Source organism: Anopheles marshallii, chromosome 3, assembly GCF_943734725.1.
Source record: "Anopheles marshallii chromosome 3, idAnoMarsDA_429_01, whole genome shotgun sequence".
Classification (NCBI taxonomy): Eukaryota; Metazoa; Arthropoda; class Insecta; order Diptera; family Culicidae; genus Anopheles; species Anopheles marshallii.
In genome coordinates, this window is record NC_071327.1 from 20,241,404 (window position 1) to 20,261,850 (window position 20,447).

At 46.2% G+C, this 20,447-nt stretch overlaps 8 protein-coding genes across 11 annotated transcripts; 3 read left to right on the plus strand and 5 right to left on the minus strand.

Annotated features, from left to right (window-relative positions):
• Positions 1-550: 550 nt before the first annotated feature.
• On the minus strand, positions 551-2,016 carry LOC128714176 (glucose-6-phosphatase catalytic subunit 1). The gene is made up of 6 exons (XM_053809052.1): positions 1,955-2,016; positions 1,710-1,874; positions 1,446-1,631; positions 1,087-1,381; positions 880-995; positions 551-779 (listed from the first exon to the last, which is right to left on the minus strand). Exons 1-6 carry the CDS (start codon positions 2,014-2,016, stop codon positions 551-553), a joined length of 1,053 nt encoding a protein of 350 aa, XP_053665027.1.
• Positions 2,017-2,970: 954 nt separating this feature from the next.
• On the plus strand, positions 2,971-7,315 carry LOC128713389 (histone-lysine N-methyltransferase eggless). The gene is given in 8 exon segments (XM_053808247.1): positions 2,971-3,085; positions 3,216-3,889; positions 3,964-4,102; positions 4,161-4,307; positions 4,377-4,672; positions 4,734-6,741; positions 6,863-7,020; positions 7,109-7,315. Coding segments are annotated over 8 exon segments (3,744 nt in total).
• A 242-nt stretch (positions 7,316-7,557) lies between these two features.
• On the minus strand, positions 7,558-8,641 carry LOC128714542 (MTRF1L release factor glutamine methyltransferase). The gene is made up of 2 exons (XM_053809417.1): positions 8,084-8,641; positions 7,558-8,019 (listed from the first exon to the last, which is right to left on the minus strand). Exons 1-2 carry the CDS (start codon positions 8,639-8,641, stop codon positions 7,558-7,560), a joined length of 1,020 nt encoding a protein of 339 aa, XP_053665392.1.
• Positions 8,642-9,117: 476 nt separating this feature from the next.
• On the plus strand, positions 9,118-9,468 carry LOC128714017 (protein C10). Its single transcript, XM_053808893.1, has one exon. The coding sequence runs from the start codon at positions 9,118-9,120 to the stop codon at positions 9,466-9,468; it is 351 nt and encodes a 116-aa protein (XP_053664868.1).
• A 904-nt stretch (positions 9,469-10,372) lies between these two features.
• Positions 10,373-11,772, minus strand: LOC128713682 (FAS-associated factor 2). Its single transcript, XM_053808545.1, has 2 exons — positions 10,624-11,772; positions 10,373-10,543 (listed from the first exon to the last, which is right to left on the minus strand). The coding sequence occupies exons 1-2, from the start codon at positions 11,770-11,772 to the stop codon at positions 10,373-10,375; spliced, it is 1,320 nt and encodes a 439-aa protein (XP_053664520.1).
• A 1,238-nt stretch (positions 11,773-13,010) lies between these two features.
• Positions 13,011-14,004, minus strand: LOC128714759 (fatty acid hydroxylase domain-containing protein 2-like). Its single transcript, XM_053809640.1, has 3 exons — positions 13,926-14,004; positions 13,214-13,844; positions 13,011-13,152 (listed from the first exon to the last, which is right to left on the minus strand). The coding sequence occupies exons 1-3, from the start codon at positions 14,002-14,004 to the stop codon at positions 13,011-13,013; spliced, it is 852 nt and encodes a 283-aa protein (XP_053665615.1).
• A 1,156-nt stretch (positions 14,005-15,160) lies between these two features.
• LOC128714992 (uncharacterized) lies at positions 15,161-15,876 on the plus strand. Its single transcript, XM_053809873.1, has 3 exons — positions 15,161-15,229; positions 15,298-15,636; positions 15,706-15,876. Exons 1-3 carry the CDS (start codon positions 15,161-15,163, stop codon positions 15,874-15,876), a joined length of 579 nt encoding a protein of 192 aa, XP_053665848.1.
• Positions 15,877-17,610: 1,734 nt separating this feature from the next.
• On the minus strand, positions 17,611-19,329 carry LOC128715909 (dihydrolipoyllysine-residue acetyltransferase component of pyruvate dehydrogenase complex, mitochondrial). 4 transcript variants are annotated; one of them, XM_053810831.1, is made up of 4 exons: positions 19,248-19,329; positions 18,698-19,011; positions 17,813-18,459; positions 17,611-17,745 (listed from the first exon to the last, which is right to left on the minus strand). In XM_053810831.1, the coding sequence occupies exons 1-4, from the start codon at positions 19,303-19,305 to the stop codon at positions 17,616-17,618; spliced, it is 1,149 nt and encodes a 382-aa protein (XP_053666806.1). In that variant the 5' UTR covers positions 19,306-19,329; the 3' UTR covers positions 17,611-17,615. The 4 variants fall into 4 exon arrangements, with proteins under 4 accessions (XP_053666806.1, XP_053666805.1, XP_053666804.1 ...); XM_053810830.1 differs by having other exon boundaries at positions 17,813-18,497; positions 18,679-19,011; XM_053810829.1 differs by having other exon boundaries at positions 17,813-18,449; positions 18,619-19,011.
• Between the last annotated feature and the right edge of the window lie 1,118 nt (positions 19,330-20,447).

Genomic DNA, 20,447 nt, shown 5'->3' on the forward strand with positions numbered 1-20,447 from the left:
GCGAGAGTATAACGTATAGAACGCGGAAGTGGTTTTACAACGATTTTGAACTATTGCCGAAAGGTAAGATCGTATCATATTCGATTTTTTGACATTGATGTATTGTAACATGTACTTTGGTGGCAAGAAATTTGATTTATATGTGATATATTTTAACGAACATTGGTAACAAAACATGGAACATTTGTAACAAGCGATTACTTGAATATTTTATGGAAAATACCATGGTAAACAATTTTGTATGCTTCTTTAGAGAGTACAGTATAGTTAGAGAACAAATTGCAGCCGTGTTAGTGTTTTTTGTGCGAGGCAATTGTAGACTTATTAGTTGTTGGCGGTGCCATTTGCTTGCTTTGTATGCTTCCGTTCGAGTTCCAGACCAGCTAAACATCTGTTACCTATTGCTACTTTGCTCTTGGTTGATATGTGATGGATGAAGTAAATGGAAAGCACTTTAAAAAAGCTTTTTTTTTCTATCGAGCTTACAGGCGGTCAATGCAAAGTCGCTTGATAGTTTGTTTGTTTGCATTTGTATTTTACGCTAGTGTAGTTAGTTAGATTTAGACTTTCTATCACTCCGTGCTAAGCGTATCTCTTGCCCGGCAAGTGCAGGTACCCAGCGAAGATACGCGTAGGTGAAGAGGAAGTACAGTAGGAAGCATGACGAAAAGTACACCACCACACCATAGTTACGCGGCGCGTAGTCTAGCGCTATCCACTCGAACGCCATCAGTGCAAACACCATCGGAATGCTGAGCTTCATATTTAGCGGTTTAGCTCTGGAAAGGAAAATGAGATTATGCGATAGATTTTGAACAAATTTCGTGTTTTTTTCCCTCCCACATGTCCTTGTCGAACTAGAATTGCAGTTGAACTTACTTTAGAACAGGTCCTACTACAGCCAATGCGAATAATGACCCTGTAAGGCGTATTGCGCTGAACACTAGTGTAGTGGTCGGCTTCAAATAGAAAGGATCTTCGCACCATTTGAAGGCCTGTTTTGAGTACACCAGTGGAAGTGGAAAGTTCACGATGATCCACAAGGATATTGAATGGGTAAATTGAAGATATCTTCCATCAACTCACCATCTTTACCGCCCATTGCGGATCGATTCCCAACAGCTTTTGGGCCCAGTACAAGGATATCACTAGCAAGCATAGGCAAATGACGAATCCAACCCTACGCTTGCACGATTGCTTCGCAATGTATTTTTCCATCCGATGCGAAAGGCACACTTTGCTCATTACAATTCCCAAGAGAATTCCGAACACGCACTGGTGCAGAAAGTGGCATCCGAAATACATCCGTGAAATGGAGATGAAAAACAATGTGCTGTAGTACGCGGTTCGCAGCGAAACCCTTGCGAACCTTCCGTATTTCCTGCAATGTAAGGAGCGTACTGGTGTGAGCGAGCGGTTCAAAGGCACTACACGCGCCAACTTACTGGAAATATTCCTCTAGCACCGAGAATATCACAAAGAGATAGGTTGTGGAGGTCATCAGATGACCGGACGGATTACCTGGGCTTGGCTCACAGGTTAGCTCGTTTTGATAAATTTTTGGACGGTTCAGTGAGGAGAACTCTTTCGTCTCGTTTAACCACCAGAACGGGCGATCTTCTGCGAGTATCCTGCAAAGAAACGAAGTCAATCATCAACAACTTCCAAATCCCCCTTTTAAGGATGTTACGGCCAGCGTAGAAACATACCATTTGACGATTGTGTTGGCGTACTCCGTCAGAAGCACACTGAGCAGCAATTTGGAATACAAGGTCGTGCTGAGACCGGCTACGATCGGTATGACGGTAAGAAAGAGCACCTTCGGATCGAACACCCTCGTAACGGTAGCCAAAAATTCTTCATATTGCGAAAAGCTTCAAAGACAAAACCCATCCCCATATGCTGTAGTAACCGGCTTTCGGTAATGGCTTGGTAATTAGCGATTCTTACTTACACATCCTGCACGTAAATAATTTGGTAAATCTCCTGCTTTAACAAATAACCGTACGCTTTCATAACGAACACGAATGTGATGCGAAATTGCGCTGCTTTGATGTCAATGTTTTAGCGAAACCATTAACAGGCAGCAAATGTTAGAGCTGAGCAACTTAGTTAGGATGGTCCTGTTTATTTTTGGAATAACGGACAGTAACATCAAAACGAGATGCGTCTTCCTCTCCTATCTAGATACCACGGGATGCGCAAAAAGCTTTCTTTTTGGGCTGAGAAAAACAGCTTTTTCCCGGAAGACAACAATTTGGGAAAGTTAGTTTGTTGCAGATTTGAAGACACGTACGGGAACCAGTTTTGACATAGAAAAATCTATAACCGCTGCCATGCGCACTTGGTACGAAGTATTGCCATGCAAATATAAACATATCGCATGCGGTTCCTTTGCAATAATAATACAAACCTGAAGCTGTAGTAGTAGCGCATGGAAATAATGCATGCTTTTAGGATAATTCAGAAATTTACTTATCCTTTTTCTTAGTTCGCCATTTTGAAATATTGTTTGAAAAAACGAATTGGCACATACTTTTAGATTCGTACAACACATCTGACCGGTTGATAGAAATTGTGATTTTTTTTGTGAGCCGCTTACTTTCAAAGCATTTCATTGTTGTTTAACTAGACAACAGACTTGTTTCCATTAATTTTAAATATCATATCAAAATATAAAAAAACGATAAGTCGATAAAAGTTGTCAGTCGATTTGATCGACATAGGTTGAAAGTCGACATCGACGAAAGTCGGCACAAGCCACACAACTGTCAAAACGGTGTGTCGTTGTGTGAGTGAAAAATATTACCAGTTTTACATGGAAACATAAGCAAATTGCACGCTGGCTAATTCGTGCGGCGATACAGCGGCAGAGAAGTATTTTTTTTGCAAATTCCAGCAAAATTGTTTCACGAATCTACTTTACTTGTTTTGTTGAATTGTTGGAAGTAGACGTAAAAGACGAGAATTATGGAAACAGATTCTTCGGCTATAATTTCGATCGAGTCGGACGAGGAGATGGATGCTGTTACTGAACCGGAGGTACCTACCTCCACTCTTAGCGCGAAAGAACCAGAGAACAAAGGTAAAATATTTCTGCTGATGCCAATCTGTTCTCCCTTCACAGCTCCAATAAAGCCAAAAATGGGGGGGGGGGGGGGGGGTTTGTTCTTTGGATCGGAAAACTGTTACTTAAGTTGAATTGAACATTACAGTACCGAGCAACATGGAGAGTGGTTCCAAAGCTCCAATGGTTCCAATGGTTCCAGACAGCGTTACGAACAATGAATCCGCAATAGAGTCCGATATCATATGCCTAGATGATGAGGAGAAGGAAACTATTGAAGTTTGCGGTGAGAGATCCGCTGAAAGCTTGTCTGCTACGGCAACTCCAATGGAGATGGATGTTACAAACCAGACCGAAACAGTGGAAAATGAAGATATCGGATTGAAGGAAATCGCGAAAAACGTCGAAGAGCAAGGTACATGCAAAATAAATCTTCAAGCTAGATTTTGCTTCTGACATTTTCTTTCATGTGTTTCAGATCGCCAACATACCGATCCACAGTCGGAGCAAAAACTAGAGTTAATGGAATATGAGAAAACAGCCATATTAGAAGTAGACAAAAAGGAAACCACAACTGACACTGCTGTTGAATCTAGCCGTGAAACACAGGAGACGGTGTTTTCTTATAAAAATGAGGATGAACAAGAGCAGCTAAACATCAAACAGCGTGCCCAAAAGTGTGCCAATATGACATGTGGAAAAAAGCTTTCGGAACTATACGATGCACCGGTATTTGCGCAGACCCTGTATAAAATCCCACCGAGCTATCAGCTGAAACTCATATGTCTCGATTGCTATGACTTTTCTATTGTTCACTTCGAGGTAAGAAACTTCAGGCATGGCGTAATGTTTGGAAATGCTTCAACAATTTTGTTTTCCTATCTGTGTATAATAAGTCTCTGTGCGCATCGCTAGTAAAAGAAGAATCTCTGTACGCAAAGAAAATTCTGCAAGACCAGGCGGAAGAGGTACACACGGTGTTGGATAGCAGCGATGAAGACGAAAGCAACGAACCAACTGAATCGATGCCAAACAGTAACCATTAGCCAAATATTTCCACCGAGTCCTTTTTCACGCAGATTTATGTTTCCAGAGCTCGAACCAGCATTGCCAGCAGATGTCATTGCTTTGATCAACACGGATCTGGACGATATTGTTGAATCGCTGTGGGAAAAGTACGGCGCTAACCAGGTGACATTGTACAATGGGGACATGCTTCGAGAAGCTCAGGAAAATGAAGGTGAGATCATATAGGTTACAATGCCTAGTAAACGAGTTACATTTTGTTTCTTCTAAATACTGTCCACAGAGACATCGCATCGCATCGAGGCACAGCTCAAAACATTGAAGGCGACACTACAATCGATACATGAAAATATATATAGCGTTAGAACGACCAAGATCGATACGCCCGAGCTCATCATCGAGGATGATGTGATTAGTGAGTTTGTCGCTTACGACCGGTTGCTGCGTATGCTGAACACCAACGGAACGGTTCTTATCAGAGAGCCGGTCAAAGTTAATGAAACATATTACGGCGTCTACTCCACGATACTGGGCAGCTGGATGAAGTGTAAAGTCGTGGATGTGTCTGAAAATCAAGTTGTACGTACGAATGCCAACGCTTCTACGGAAAATTTCACCAATCAATTTCTTTCCATTGCAGTGCACGGTACGGTTCCTCGCAGGCCAGATGAAAAAGTCCGTACTGTCGACGAGGCACCTCGCTTACACTGTTGCACCACAGGTAAAGCTAAAGCTTGGTACACGCATTATTGCCAAGGTTTGCTCAACCGTGGGTAAGGAACCGAGTGGCACGTTCTATGCAGGCACGGTGCTGGAATCGGTCAGTGCTTACAATAAATTCCGGTACCTCATCATCTTCGACTTTGGCCATACACTGTACGCATCGCTGACGGATGTACGAGTCGTGTGCGAACAGTCGAAAAACATCTGGGACGATGTGCATCCACACTCGCGAGAGTTCATCCGCAACTACATGCAAACGTGCGGTTCGTTGCGACCGATGGTTCAGGCCCAGTGCGGCCAGCGCATGATGGTCGAAAGGGATAGAGAATGGTTGCAAGGCAAAGTGACCGAAACGGATAGTAGCCTGTTTCGATTGTACTTTCAGGACCTGGACAAATACGAGTGGATTTATCGTGGTTCGAAGCGGCTTGGTCCGCTGTACACGACAGGTACGCCAAACAACAGGTTTTCACAGTTCCAGCGACGAAACGAACCTTCCATCGAGTATATTACGATCGAGGACGATGCAAATGAGCAACCAGCAGAACAAAAATCACCGCCCGGTGTGAAAACCGATGAGCAGGGCACGCAAAATCGCCCGACCGCTAGAAAGAGCACTGTGCAGCGTATCAATGTTAGCAAAAACGCCAACAGTAACGTCAACAGTATCAACATTACCGCCCCGAGCGTCATTTCCCTGAACCAAAAACCGATTTACATCGATTTGGACAAAGGTCGAAGCCATGGCAAAACGGTCCACTATAATACGAACAAGTATCGTGGCCCACAGAAATTCGTGCCACACACGTGCGGCCCACACTGTCTGTACAAAATGCCCTCCAACCTACATACGTACAACTTGCTGGCCAGACCACTGGTCACGGGCTGGGAGCGTCATTTCTGCTATATCCGAGGAGTGAAAAAGTCCGGCACAGTGATTATGTACCGTGCACCGTGTGGTCGTCGTTTGCGCGATATGCAGGAAGTGCATCGCTATCTGAGACTGACAAACTGTGCCCTTAACGTGGAGCACTTCGATTTCGAAGCGGAAATGCTTGTGCTTGCGACGTTCAGTGCGCAAAACTTCCTGTTCGAATGCAAGGATCTCTCGTTCGGGGCAGAACTTATGCCCGTGCACTGTGTGAACAACTACGAAAACATGCAGCCACCACCGTGCGAATACTCGACCGAACGCATTCCGACCGAGGGTGTGAACCTCAACCTGGACAAGGAGTTCCTTTGCGGGTGCGACTGTGAAGACGATTGTTTGGACAAGAGCAAGTGTCAGTGCTGGCAGCTGACAATAGCGGGCGTCCGGTACACCAATCCAGACGTGGACATCAACAACGTGGGCTACGTGTACAAGCGATTGTTTGACCAAATCCATACGGGCGTTTACGAATGTAATGCACAGTGCAAGTGCAAGAAGGACAAATGTTTGAACCGTGTCGTGCAGAATTCGCTCCAGACGAAGCTGCAGGTGTTCAACACACACAACAAGGGTTGGGGCATCCGGTCCATTAACGATGTGCCGATGGGTAGCTTCATCTGCATTTACGCGGGCCATTTGTTGACCGAGGAGGCCAGTATAAAGATATGCGAACTAAGCGAAAGCAAAACGGGCGACGAGTACTTTGCCGATCTGGATTACATCGAAACAGCGTTGAAGACGAAAGACCAATACGAATCGGATGCGTACCAATCGGATAATGAGCGGGATGCAACACCGTCGGACGAGTGGGAGATAGAGCTGGAGAAGGAAAAGTTTACCTCGGCGCAGGACTCCGATGAGGAATACACCTCCAAAACGTTACCGAGTGCTACGGCCGTAAAAACACGGGCACAGTCCAAAAGGGCCAGCACGACGGAAAGGCCTAGTGCGCCTGCTACAAAGGAAAAGGAGCCCATCATCGGTATGAATGATGGTAAGTTAAGCCAAAACAGGCAAAACAGTATTGCTGATGTTGAGTGTAACTGTGTATTATTGCTTTATATTATTGTTGAATCCGTATTCTACGTCTGTGTCTATTTGCTCTATGATTGCAGAACAAGAGTGCGTTAGTCTGATACCCAATCCCGAAATGAAACCCGAAGACAATTCAAGGCCTAATGCGGGGTTGTTATTCCGTCGGCTGTACGGCGACAAGGACGATGTCTTCATAATGGACGCAAAGAAGTCGGGTAACCTTGGTCGATACTTTAACGTAAGTAAATTCGCTTGTCTTACCATTATTAGATAAGAGATTAATTTTGACCGTTTTGTTTTTTCTCTCTTGTTGCAACCCCTAAAAGCATTCGTGTGTTCCCAATCTCTTCGTGCAGAACGTGTTCGTCGATACGCACGATTTGCGGTTCCCTTGGGTGGCTTTTTTTGCCTCTAAAAATATTAAAGCTGGCACGGAACTAACGTGGAACTACAATTACGATGTGGGCTCTGTCAGTGGCAAGGTGCTGAACTGTACCTGTGCCGAAAAGGGTTGTAAGGGTCGGTTACTGTAATGTAATTCTGGGTGTTTTTGCGCGAATAAAGAACGATGGAAGAAGGCAGTTACAAATAGGCTGCCCACAGAGAGAAAGAGAGAGCTAAGCTGCCGGTACACCATGCTTTATCGTGTTCGTTTGTTGTCTACAGGGATATTAACTAGCGTAATTATTTCTTAATAGTTGCTCTACTCGCTAACTCTTTTGGTATCCGCATGGGATAGTCCTTTCTAGCTACACGCCGTAACAAATGCCTTCACTTATAGCTTAACAATCTCCACGAACCGATCCTTCTGAAACAGATCCTTATACGATGCCATGAATCGTAGTCCCATCAGTTCGCCATTTTTTGCCAGAAACTCTTCTATAACCGGTGGATGTGTGCTGTCCACCTCCAGCCACAGGACTCCGTCCTGTCGAAGGTATCGGCCCGCTATCCGTAGTATGGCTTTTATCACAGTCAACCCATCATTACCGCCGTCCAGTGCACGCAAATCTTCGTAAATTTTAACCTCCGGATCGAGCGAAGGAAGCAACACCGAGGGCACGTACGGCGGGTTACTGACGATCATGTCAAACTGCTGACCATGTAGCTCCTGCGGCAAATCTTCCACCATTTTGTGCTTAAATATTCGCAACCGTTCCATCAGTCCGACCGATTCGGCGTTCTCGCGCGTCAGCTCGCAGGCTATTCGGCTCTGGTCAATGGCTATCGCAGAAGCCTGTGTGTTACACACCGAACAGGAGAATCAGCAAATTGGTTGCAAGAAACAACAGCAAACTTACCTTCGGGGCATGCTTCAGAAGCGAAAGGCTTATCGCACCCGTACCGCATCCAATCTCCAGGAAGAGCGTTTCCTGCTGATTATCCATCTGCTGCAATATCAGCTCCACCAATTCTTCCGTTTCCGGGCGCGGTATAAACACGGGCGGGATCATCTTGAGCGTGAGATCACGGAAATCCCACTCGCGGATTATATACTGTATTGGCATGCGTGCTAACCGGCACTCGCAAAGTTCCTCTATTTTGGCCATCTGTGCCTCGTTCAGCGGGGCGTCCTGTTGGTTTCCTACCTCGGATGGTGCGGACAGTTCGAGCACGTGTGCTATTATGTTTACAATGGACGTTTCCGGCTCGGGAATGCTTTCCAACTGGAACCGTTGCATCCATTTCTCCTGCGTCCCGCGAACGGTTGCCGGGAATGGAGTGGGTGCGATTGCTGAACCAGCGTTGCCACTGTAGCACGGGTTGAACGGATCCGTGAGACGGCAAGGGACGACTCTTGCTAGTAGCTTCACACCCATCCTTGCAGCTGCCCTTGTCGACGGCGATGAGAGCATCATGGTTCTGGTTTGTGCCGAATTCCGATGCTAATTCAATACAGAAACACACGAAAACGAGATTGTTGTTGGGCGCGTTTCATTTTTGCGCAATCGATCCGCCGCAACCGAAATCGCAATGTTTTGCAATCAGCTGACAAATGTGCGTTGGCAGTGCTGCCATATTTGTGGTTGTTGGTGAAAAAAATCAAAACGAATATGCAATACGAGAATTTTTTTATTTGCATACTGTTTAATCGAGAAAATTATCCCATTTTGGTATTGAATTTACAAACAAGAAGCTCTTTAGGGGTTATTTTAAAAATAAATTGAAAATCATCCTTTTCTTGCATTGCGAGGAATCTGGGCACACGGCCTTCATGACAGTTGGCTTTTCCAAACAACAACGCTCGGATTGTTTTGTTTGCAATTGTTTTGTGTGCGGTGCAGAAAACTAGATAACAAATCTCCCAAAATTCTACCGTATCCGATTGCACACCATGTCCTACCTGTCGAACTTTAATGCCGAAACCGGTAAAACGATACTGGTCGATATACTGAAGACGGTAAACCAGTCGGAAAACTCAAAGAAACTCGCCGAAGCCAAAGCCAACTCGGGCAAGGAGATGATCAAGATGATGCAGAACGTGTTCCCGCTGGTGATGCAGATCCAGATCGAAGTCATAAAGGATTACGGATTCCCCGGGAGTCGCGAGGGTCTGGTTCAGTTCGAGCAGATCATTCGGGAGTTTGAGCGAGAGGACGTCGACATTGCCAGACTGCGGGCGCAAATACGATCAATCTATCTACCTCCAATTAACATCAACAGCACGAATGACGTGTTGATTTAAGTGATTCCAGATGCTCTCAGCGCAAGTGCATTTAAGACTGAAGATTAGTTGTACCCGTAGGGGGAAAATGGAACAACTTCTAATGAACGTACGCAACTGCCCAGTGGTTAATCAACGAATTCACGAACACGGTCTAATTTACAGTACGTGAGGAGATCGGCCATGAAGTATTAAGCTAGTTGAAAGTAATGTTAATGTGTCGTGTATTTTTATTCTTTTTATTAATCGTCATAACCACGTCATACAGCTATACAGCTTCCGTACTGATAAGTGATTTTATTTAATTCGTACACAATATGTAACAAATAAAGAGAGGGAATTAATCAAACAATTTAAAGTATACTGCCAAGTGGTTACATTGTAAAATAGAAGTAAAACAGTTTTATTTGCCGCTCGTTTACATGCACGTTCTCGCCACAGAGATCCTCCGTGGATAGAACATTTCAATAGAGACTATTCTTCTGCATTTTAACTGAATGTACAGTATTAAGATTTTCATGCAAGCAACAAATAAGTATTCACAAGTACACTACCACCATTTGGAACGTTCTTGCACTGCCGTTTCGAGCCAATGGGTGGTCATTTTTTCGTCGCATTAAAATCTCAATCAAGATTGCAGGGAACACCAGCACTGAAATAGAGAAATGAAACGACGAAACGAATTCACGCTGGGACTACAAGTTATATTTTTTGTAGATGCAGTTATGCAGTTGAACCACCACTGACTACGCGTGAAACTCGGAACTAGTTGATCTGCTTCAGTCAAATCTATGTAAGAATCGATCGAGAATGTCCATTTCTTAGCCACCGTGCGGCAGTGCGTTAGCAAATATTCCATTCAAAGCAAAATCGCGCCAATCCGGGGTGCAGCAGCAGTACTTGTGACCAACGCCGCCCATTCACACTACGCCTCCAGATCGGCGACGAACAGTACTTCGCGATTCTTCAATCCGGATAGCAGCAGCGTCTGGCCTGGCTCGTCGCCCGAACAATCCAGTACACGCTTCGGGAAGTTTGTCGTTATTTCGAACGAATCGGGTGCATCCGGATGACAGAAAATAAAGTTGTAAATATCCTGTCGGGCGATAGAAACATCCGAGAACGATGGTGTACAGTTGCAGCGGCGGGGTAACTCACGGGTTCACGTACACTTACCTGCATTGTGTTAGTATTTCGAAATCGTCTCTCTAATCGCAACCCGCTTGGTAGTTTGAACACTATGCTGATCGTGTCGGGCGCACCTGCTTCCGGTTCCGAAGGCACTTGTTCCGCCAGATCGAGCTTTAACCGTTCGATGTCATCCTTTCGCTGCTGCTCGGCCAACTGTTCCGCCTCGATCGCTGCCTGGATGCGCATCGCCTCCTCCCGCTCCAGCTGCTTTCGGCGCTGCTTCTCCTGGTCGGCCTGTAACGAACGCTGGTACGCTTCGTCCTGCTGCTGGCGCAGCGTCTGTGTGAGATCCCGCTCCAGTCTATCCTGCCTGGCCTGATTCAACCACACCTCATTATCATTCACGACGGTATCCATCCGGCGTATAAGCTCCTCCGACGTGCAGTCCCCTTCTAACCGGCCCATAATGATCATCTTGTTGGCGCGCATCCCAATGATCAGCAGGGTCGGATGGGTGCGTACACTGATCGCGGTGGCCACCCGTTTGCCTTCGTGTGATGCCATATCGCACGCCCAGAACAACATCCGCCGGTTGACGTACTCGATCACCTGCGGGTTCGACATTGCGCCGCGACAGAAGGCGACCGCCTCGGATGTCGACTCGGAATGCAGATAGACTAGCAGAAAGCGTAGCTCGTTCTTCGCATCGTTCAATGCCTGCGAATAGGTGCCCTGGTAGAAGACGGGATGGTCCGGGTACTTCTCGTTGTACGTCTGAATGAACTTCAGCACATCGCCGAGCGGATCGGCCGGAATGCTTTCCTGATCGCGGAACAGCCCTATGATCGTGGATAGAAACGAGGAAAATGCACTGTACCAGAAGTTCACCATGTAGTTGAACACGTATCGTATGATGCCACCGACACCACTCGGTTCGCGTGCCGGACTTAACCGTGCGCTAGAGAACACATGCTGCAGAAAACGATCGTTTATGACGGCGGGAGCACGGGATTCCGTCGCATACGCGGACGGCCGACCTTCACGTATGTTTAGATGCTCCTGAAACGCGACTTCCAGGTCCCACTGGTGACGTATCAGAATGTCGCGGCAAACGTTCATATCATCCAGCCCGGTAATGTCCTGAAACTGTAGGACCTTCTCCGTCTGCTCGTTCGATAATCCATCGTTATCCATGGCGAGGCGCTAGCGTGTGCAAGTGACGATGCGCTCGTTCCGTGTGGTCGTACCACAACCGCTTCGTCCGCAGACCAATCTTCCTGCCTCGTTTGACGGATGTCACCTGTGCTAACAAATTGCGTAGGCCAACAACCACGCCAACAAATGCCTCCTTTTGCTGTTTGTTGCTGAGAAATGCTTCCACGCTATATCCACTTAACGTGCTGCTGCAATGTTTCCCAGCGCTTTCATAAACCTAACATTCCACGGATTGGAAGCGTTTTGTCTGTGGAACAGAACTTTCACATACGGCGGTTGCGGGATGTTATCGCTTAAAGGCCTCGATAGTTGATTCGCCGCACCAGATCGCTGCTTACGTAATGCAGCAAGGATATCGCTGCAGTCCCTGATCGCCGCGGACGTGGCCACAATACCACAAATCCGAGTTGTCCAGAAGGACGTTTCAACTTCGTGTAATCCTCCTTCTTTTTGTAGTTTTGAGCCACGGTGAACGCGATACGTTTTCACGTTTGTTCCAAGGATCGTGCGTACGCTTGCGTAGCCTACAAGTGCAGAATGAAGAAAAAAGAACTTATGGCAGTAATTCTGATCGTACGCAGAGTGAATCGTTTTTTTTGTCGAAAAACAAAGATAGTCGGTGTGAAAATCTACACAATGGAGTAGAAATCAGTTTTCTTTTCCTTTTTTCTAAAAATCACTAGATTTAGACATTTTGACATATTTGGCCAAAGTGCACCGAAACGGGCAGTCTAGACCAAAGTATAGCAGATTGACAGTTGCAAACCAGTCCACTGTCAAGTGGGTGTACGTGAAAACCCGTTTTTTAATTTGGTTTTGTTCGTTTTATTTCTTTTTTTCCCATTCCAAAAGCTTTGATTTAATTTAAAATGCCTTAAACGATGATTAAGGGATACCGGGAGATAAGAACTCTTCAGCTTTACTAGTTCGTTTTTTTCTGTTGCCGATTGCGTTTGAATTTCTGCTTCGCATTCCATATGTTTTTCGATGTTGCATGAATTATGTGTTGAGTTTATCAATGGTAAAAGCTTAGCAGATGAGTAGAAAAAGGATATGCCAAATTGTTTCTATGTTTCCTTGGTCTCTTCGTATTGGCTGAAGAGCCTCCAAACGGTTTTATTGAATACATGGGTTTATATTTAAATGAAACAGCTAGAAAGACGAAAGCACGATGGATGTTTTAGTACGAGGTATTGTCCACGGCATGTGACTCCGGACTAACTGTCCGGATACAACTCTCGGGCCGATTTAATGCCCCAAAGTGTACGATGCCGCTGGTGTTGCTTCGACTTCCGGAATTTTGTGTCCGTCCCGTGCAACCAATCGAGATACCCGAACGTTCCAAAGCACTCAGTAAATCTGTAAACATACATATGAGCTGTGCAATAAAAAGGCATCGGTGTTACTTGATGATTCATACTTAGCGTGATGGTAATCGTGGTACTCGGAGCTTGGAAAGAACGGCAAATGGTAGCCACAATGATCCCGGATCGTGTTAAAGATTACCAACGGAAACCAGATGGCGGTGGTGAAGATGTGCGCCTTCATGAGCTGTATGCCGATCATTGGCGGGATCATGTTGCTGATGATGTGCTCGATCGGATGGCAGTACATAGCGGTCCAAGCGAACGGTGCCGTCCATTCGTGGTGCTTTTTATGGACCAGCTTGTACAGTGGCTTGAGGTGCAAGAATCGATGCACGTAGTAAAACCCAATCTCGGCAAAGATGACACACACGACCAGATCGCGCAAGATCACACCCACCGACGGTAGCGTGCGTACGTCCGGCACCGAACCACGGATTGTTCCATGGTAGCCGGCAAACGTTAATGGGATACCAATCACAGTTTGATTGAACAAGATCGTCTTCATCACCCGCCACAGATCGTGCGATTCGATCGGTTCATTTTTGCCGGGTTGCGTTTTGTATCTACGCAAAAACGCCGGCCTGTTGGTGATATCCATCAGCACAAACAAACCACCCACGATCCAGAAAAAGGCATGCACGTATATGGTAAGCCCCCATGTATAGAGAATATCGGGATCGTCACCTAAATGCAATAAACGTAAGATTAGCGCCTCAATGACTTGCCCTTTTAACCAGTCATGCTTATTACCGAGTTATTCCGTACCGATTACGTCTAGCAGGGAGTTCCACTGTTGTTCCACCGCTGACCCATTTAGACGACCAACTCGGAGCACCGTATCCATCGCGCGTGCGGCAAACGCTATCGGCTGCAGTCCCTACCATACTGGGCCGGGACCGTTGGCTGGCGGTAATTTTTCTTGCCTTTCGTCATTTTTTTCCGGCCGGCTCGGATAAAAGGATGTGGGGAGCCGGCAAGCCGAAATAAATACAGCACCACCCAGCGGCTTTACGATAAGATAACGGGGAGGTTAGATTTATCTATCTGTTCGATCCCGAACCATGATTTAGAAGTTTGCGGAGCCGTGGGGACGACCCGGTTGGCACTATACCAACACTCCAAAATGTGCGTCGTCGCTTGCGTAACGCTGTCGAAAATTATGTTCCCAGGCACGGATTACACCGGTGACGATAAAACTAGCGATAGATATCAGCAGATAGCATTGGTCAATACACGGGGTCGAATGAATCCCCATCGGGATCAAAGTCTCTCACAAAGGTGGCTTTTTTGCTTTGCGAAACACGATATAACTGGACGGACGGAGAGATAAACCGTAAATTGACTGTTTCATATTTAGAGAATAACTGTTCCTTTTCGAGGATTTCGACCACGGCGGCTGCCACCTGCTGGTTTTTATGAGCAGAAGATATGCAAACAACAACAGCGTTGGAGAAATTATGTTTGTTTACCTAAATGTCATGTGAAATGCCACCGTGGGACGTTTGTGAGCTGCCCGGTGAAAATACTATACCACAATGCGTGCGAGCAAATTTAACAAAGCATGCATTTCTTCTGCACACTGCAAAAAGCGTTACCATTGGTTAGTACCACTAACGCAAGTATCGGAGAAATTCCAGATACGTGCAATAGATGGTACTTACGTATGGTTTCTAATCAATTACGTTGTTAATGTATTCATCAACGATAGTTGCTCTGCCCTAGCTCAATTTATGTTTGAGAAGGGGCCCCTAATTTGTGCATAAATTACAGCTCTATACATACTCAACCCGATGCATCTCGATCGCGTCGATCGAAGTTTCAATTTTGCATAGTCATAATAATGACTATATCCATTCGGATGTACAGAATTCCATGGAATGTTTGTTTCAAACCCGTTGGCAATGAAACGATTCATTGCTATAAAGCGATAGCCCACATTGCACCATACCTCAATGTCGGTTTAGAGTTTGGCGACTTGAATCGTTAGCCCCAGATTGAAAATGTCCACCGAACGGAACCTTTACTGTGTGCTTCTTGTCTGTGTCGTAGTTGAATTCGTCTACGGATTAGTAAGTATGGTGCTCGGTTTCAGCAGCTCTACACAGGCAAAGTAATTCCCCAAAATTTCTCACATCAGCGAGTCAACATGACGATGTTTTCCAACTGCCAAGATGTAAAGCTACCGTACGACGAAATGCCCATATCGTTGGAAACGGTACGATTCGATCGCGATGCCGAGGGCGTCTGTGATACGCTCCACGCGGAATATGAAGTCCGGCAATCGTCGGACGAAATCGCGTGGGAGCTGATCATTACCACGTACCAGTGCGAGCAACAAACTTCCGTAATTTGTCTCGACAACCCGAAGGAATACATCGAACCGATGCACTGTGATCGTTTCCATACGGACGACAATGGACCATGGTTTTTCATCGCCAACTCCATGACCAACGGTGACCGCTGTGGAAGATTAACCGTGAGTTAATCGTGTTTACTCTTGTTTGGTGTGACAATTGAGTAGCTATAAGTATTTCTTCTCCAACAGGGTCGATACAATCTGGATGCCGCCGTACTTAAGATCAAGTATTTGGAGCAATACATCGCGATGGGCAAGGGCACTTATCGCATTCGGATGTTGTTCCACATTCCTGGCACGAACCTGGATACGCTGAACGTGCGTGGATGCTGCGAGATGGATTTTGACGTGATCGATTAATTAGAACGTTCCGGGTTGAGCTTACCGTAGTTGCTGAAACTGTACAAATTATCACATAAAATAACACGTCTCTCTATGACGCACTGGTAGCGGTAAACAAGCAAAAGATTGATATTATTATTGCAATTCATTAATGTCATTGCAATTAATTTTTAGTCAACGAATAGTTCCTCAGTGTAATAGTTTAACAGTAATCCGAATCTTATACCACAATTTACTGAAACAATTCCGTTCATACTGGAGGAAACAATTATTAGAAGTTCCGGTAATAAGCTCCAAATGGTACTGTATTTGATCCTATATCATACATTTCGTAGTACATTTTACACGCTGCCACGTTGAGTTTGATAGTAACTTAAATTTGATTCTCCGTTTCAAACGATCACAAACAATTTCTTGCAGATTCCATTTACGTGTAGGTTCAAACAGAAGTATGGCTATTGTGGGGTTATCGCGCATTGTTTTCGTCACCTCGACACCTTTTTCTCTGTCCGTGACGAAACTACTCGCACTTTAAATAGAAATTGTGCAACACCAACCAAAGACACATAGGCCGAAACCAAAGAGTGCGTGCGTGAGATGAACCAACGGGTAACCAATAAATAAATTTGATTTATTCCTCGATGTTTAAAAATAATAATAGCGCATAAAACAAACTATACAATAAGATCTTGTTCAACAAGCAAATCCTCAAATTTGACCAGTTTCGTCTAAGTGTTCTTTTTTTTCCTCTTTCCTACACAGTTGATGGCTGGTTGGTGGATGCGATGTCTTTTCGTTTTTGTGTGGATGCGTGTCACGAAACACACTGGTTCTCTCTCTCTCTCCCTCTCTTTACTAGACGCGTGTGTTTAGTTAGTTTTGTTTAGCTCTTTAATGGGAAGATTTTCAGCTCCACGGGGGCTTTCTGGCCGATTGAATGCCGAATTGAAGGAAGAGTAGCGATAGGAAAGATGATGATGATTTTGTGTTTGCAGTTTTGTTGGCTTCCCCTATGGCTTTTGCCAGATGGTCTGAGCATATCTGAGAGATCGTGATGCTATTATTGTACGGTTTCATTTCCCTTGCGTGTGGTTTTTATCTCCCTCCCCACTATGTGATGAATCGATCCAGCTACCAGCTGTTGTACAACGGGGTTTCAAAACCATCTCTCAATGGTCTACACTATGAACAGGTAATCCGGTTAGCTTTCGGCAGCATTTACAGCTAAAAGTGTCCTTGCGTTGCATTGGCTCGTTAATCTCGCGTATGGAACTATGAACTATTTTGGTACATGTGTACTTTTTTTGGGAGGGGGGAAATCCATGATATACAGGGAGGGAAATCAGTCCAGAGTGCCACTCGAACCATCCGTTGGCCGATGTTCTCCTTTGCGTGCTGTGTACTATATATCGGTAGGACACTAGGGGTGCCCCTTTTAGGACGAAATGAGATGGCGTTTGTACGCAAACAGTGCACAGTAATTATGCAACTAAAGCATCAATACTATTCCATACTGACCCTTTTTTGCGGCTACTACTATTAGTTAATATTTCTACTCTTTCCTTTACCCCCCAATCATGTTTTTCACTGCTAGCACCCCAAAGTGACGGACTTTCGTTTCGTTTATTCTGCAAGCAGTTCTACAATAAAGGGAAGTTTTGATGAGTGATGTTATGGTCATATTTAACAGCACTTCGAAGAAAACTTCGAAATTTTGAAGACTTACCATCGAAGAAGACTTTTTTTTTTACAACACCTTACAGCAACATCGAGTTGGGATCTTCCAGGAACTGGCGGAAGTACTGCAACCAGCGGGCACCGACGGCACCATCGACCGTACGGTGGTCACAGCTAAGCGTTACCGCAACATAGTCACTTTCCTTGAAGCTGTACAAAATTGGGAGAATGGCAAGATCAGTACAAAATCTATATTACCAACCCACCGGGACATTACCCAGCTTCCGAGTCCTTATCAGGTACGAGACGCTTCTGAGTGCCGCCGACAGCCAGAATGCACGACTGTGGTGGGTTGATGATGGCGCAGAAATGGGTCACGCCGAACATGCCCAGGTTCGACACGCTGAACGTACCGCCCTGGAACTCCTGCGGTTGCAGCTTGCCTTCACGTGCCTTCGCTGCCAGATTCTTTACATCCTTGCTAATGTCGGCAATTCCTTTCCGATCGGCCGAGAACACGATCGGGGTAATTAATCCCCGGTCCGTCGATACGGCCACAGACACGTCGACCGAATCGAACTGTCGGATCACCGTATCCATCCAGGCCGAGTTGGCTTCCGGCACCTTTTTACATGCCATGGCCGCCGCTTTGATGATGAAATCATTGATCGACAGTTTGGTGCCTTCCTTTTCCAGCTGCTTGTTGAAGCGTGCCCGTAACTTCGTAACCTGATCCATATTTACATCCACCGTCAGGTAGTAGTGCGGTATGGTGGTCTTCGATTCGAGCAGCCGCTTCGCGATCACGCCCCGTATGTTCGACACCGGGATGTCAACGAAGGCAGCTCCGGCCGGGATGGAAACCGCCCCAGCAGGTGCACCGGCCGTCGGAGCAGCTCCGGCCGCTTGCATACCTGCAAGATCCTTAGACGTTAGTGAACCAAACAACCCGGATCCTTTACCTTTTTTTTTGAAGGGGATAAAAACCGGAAAATGGAAAACGAACCAAGTGCATGCGCGCGTTAGTCATGAATTTTGTTCTTTTCTTCTCGCATTAAGAAGCTTAATGACATGAGAACGTACCGTCCAGTCGCAAACGTTGCTGCTCGGCAAGCTTTTTGGCCATCGGGCTGGCATACACACGAGGTCCACGCTGTTCCACAGCCGTCATGGGTTGCGGTGCGGCAGCCGCTGGTGGCGGTGGGGCAGACACTGGCGGTGGGGTAGGTGCTGGTGGTGCGGCAGCTGGGGCCGAAGGTGCTGGGGCGGCAGCCGGTTTCGCCGGTGCAGCACCCGTATCCTTGTAATCCTTGAATGCAGCTACGTCCGCTTCGTTCTCCACAATAATACAGACGAGCTTGCCGATTGGGACGTCTTTCTGGCCGGCCGCTACTAGGATTTTCGCCAGATAGCCTTCCTCGGGCGTTTCGAAGCCCATGGTCGCTTTGTCGGTTTCGATTTCCGCCAATAAATCACCTACAACGTTCACAAGAAAACATAGGGAAAAGCGTCATTAGACATTAAACAAACTCTTCTTGCTATGAAGCGCTGATAGCAGGGCTTTCAAGTGGATCGTGCGGATCATGCGATAAGGTCGTTCGAGCGAGGAAGACCCATGCTGTGCTGCCAATGTCAGCAAGGTCATAAGGAGCAAAGAACAACACGCCGTGCTCGTATGTGCATCGTTTACTACTACGTAAACAAAAACAAACCTTCATTCAGCTTGTCGCCTTCCTTCTTCTCCCAGCTGACAATAGTGCCGAGCTCCATCGTGGGGGACAGCGCCGGTAGCAGGACCTTCGAGTGTGCCGGATATCCGCTGCAATAACCCCGGACAAAGCTCGTTCTCCATGTTACCGCTTTAAGGTTATTGTGGCCGTTCGATACGTTGTGCGAGTTTCTGCAAAGAAAAATCACACAGTTAGCATGGTGGAATTGATAAGAATAAAATGTTTTACACTGATTACTCGCTAATATTATCCTTTATCAGGACAAGGCAACATCGGACGTTTTGAACACATTTGCATTTATCTTCCGGCAAACGATTTTACGTACACACAATCACTCGCATGTATACGATGACGTTTTGCAACCCCCGACCACACTCCGGTTCCCTCCCGCCCTGGCGCTTCTCTTCTGTGGGGCGAGTGGGTTGTTGAGATTACACAACATATCGCGTATCAAATCAAGGCCACACTTTTAATTCACCCCAAACAACTATTTGTACTTCTGGAGCACTGGGCCAAATAGTGGCGCCTGCAGCATTATATCACCGGTGATCAGGATCAGACTTTTGCGATGAAAACACCGACTATTTGACCGAATATCGTTCCGGTTACGGTTACATAACGCGCACTCTATTGTCGGGACACCTACCTGCGGTGGCCGGCGGCTGATCGTTTGGCACACTCACTGCTAAGCGAGCGGACGGCAGTTCCTTTCAGTATCTTTCGGATCGATCCCTGCAGCAGGAGATTCTCGTTTCGTACGATGATCGTTCGTAACATTTTAGCAGTGTCCAATCGCTTCTAGCAGGGACGGGCTCTCTGTCAATCCGGCAAACACTGTCGAGATATGAAAACCATAGATTAAGTACGAATTGTCAATACAGCGCAAAGGAACAATCGGTGAGGGGAAACGCACAGAGCTGTGTAAAAGGGAAGCTTTTTGGAAATTGCTGGAAGGACGAGATCGGTTTGCCCTCTTCACTTTTCGACCGACCGCGGCGACCTTGGCGAAAAAAGTGTACGGAACTCTTTCCTTTGCTCGCACTAGTATTGGCTACACCTTTCGGCTAACGCCACTGCGGGGGGTTGGGGTAAGAATCGCGTTTGTTTCCACGGATATACACCGGCAAACCGCAGGCAATACGTGGTTAGTACTCTGGTTAAACTAAATAATTCGTTGATCAG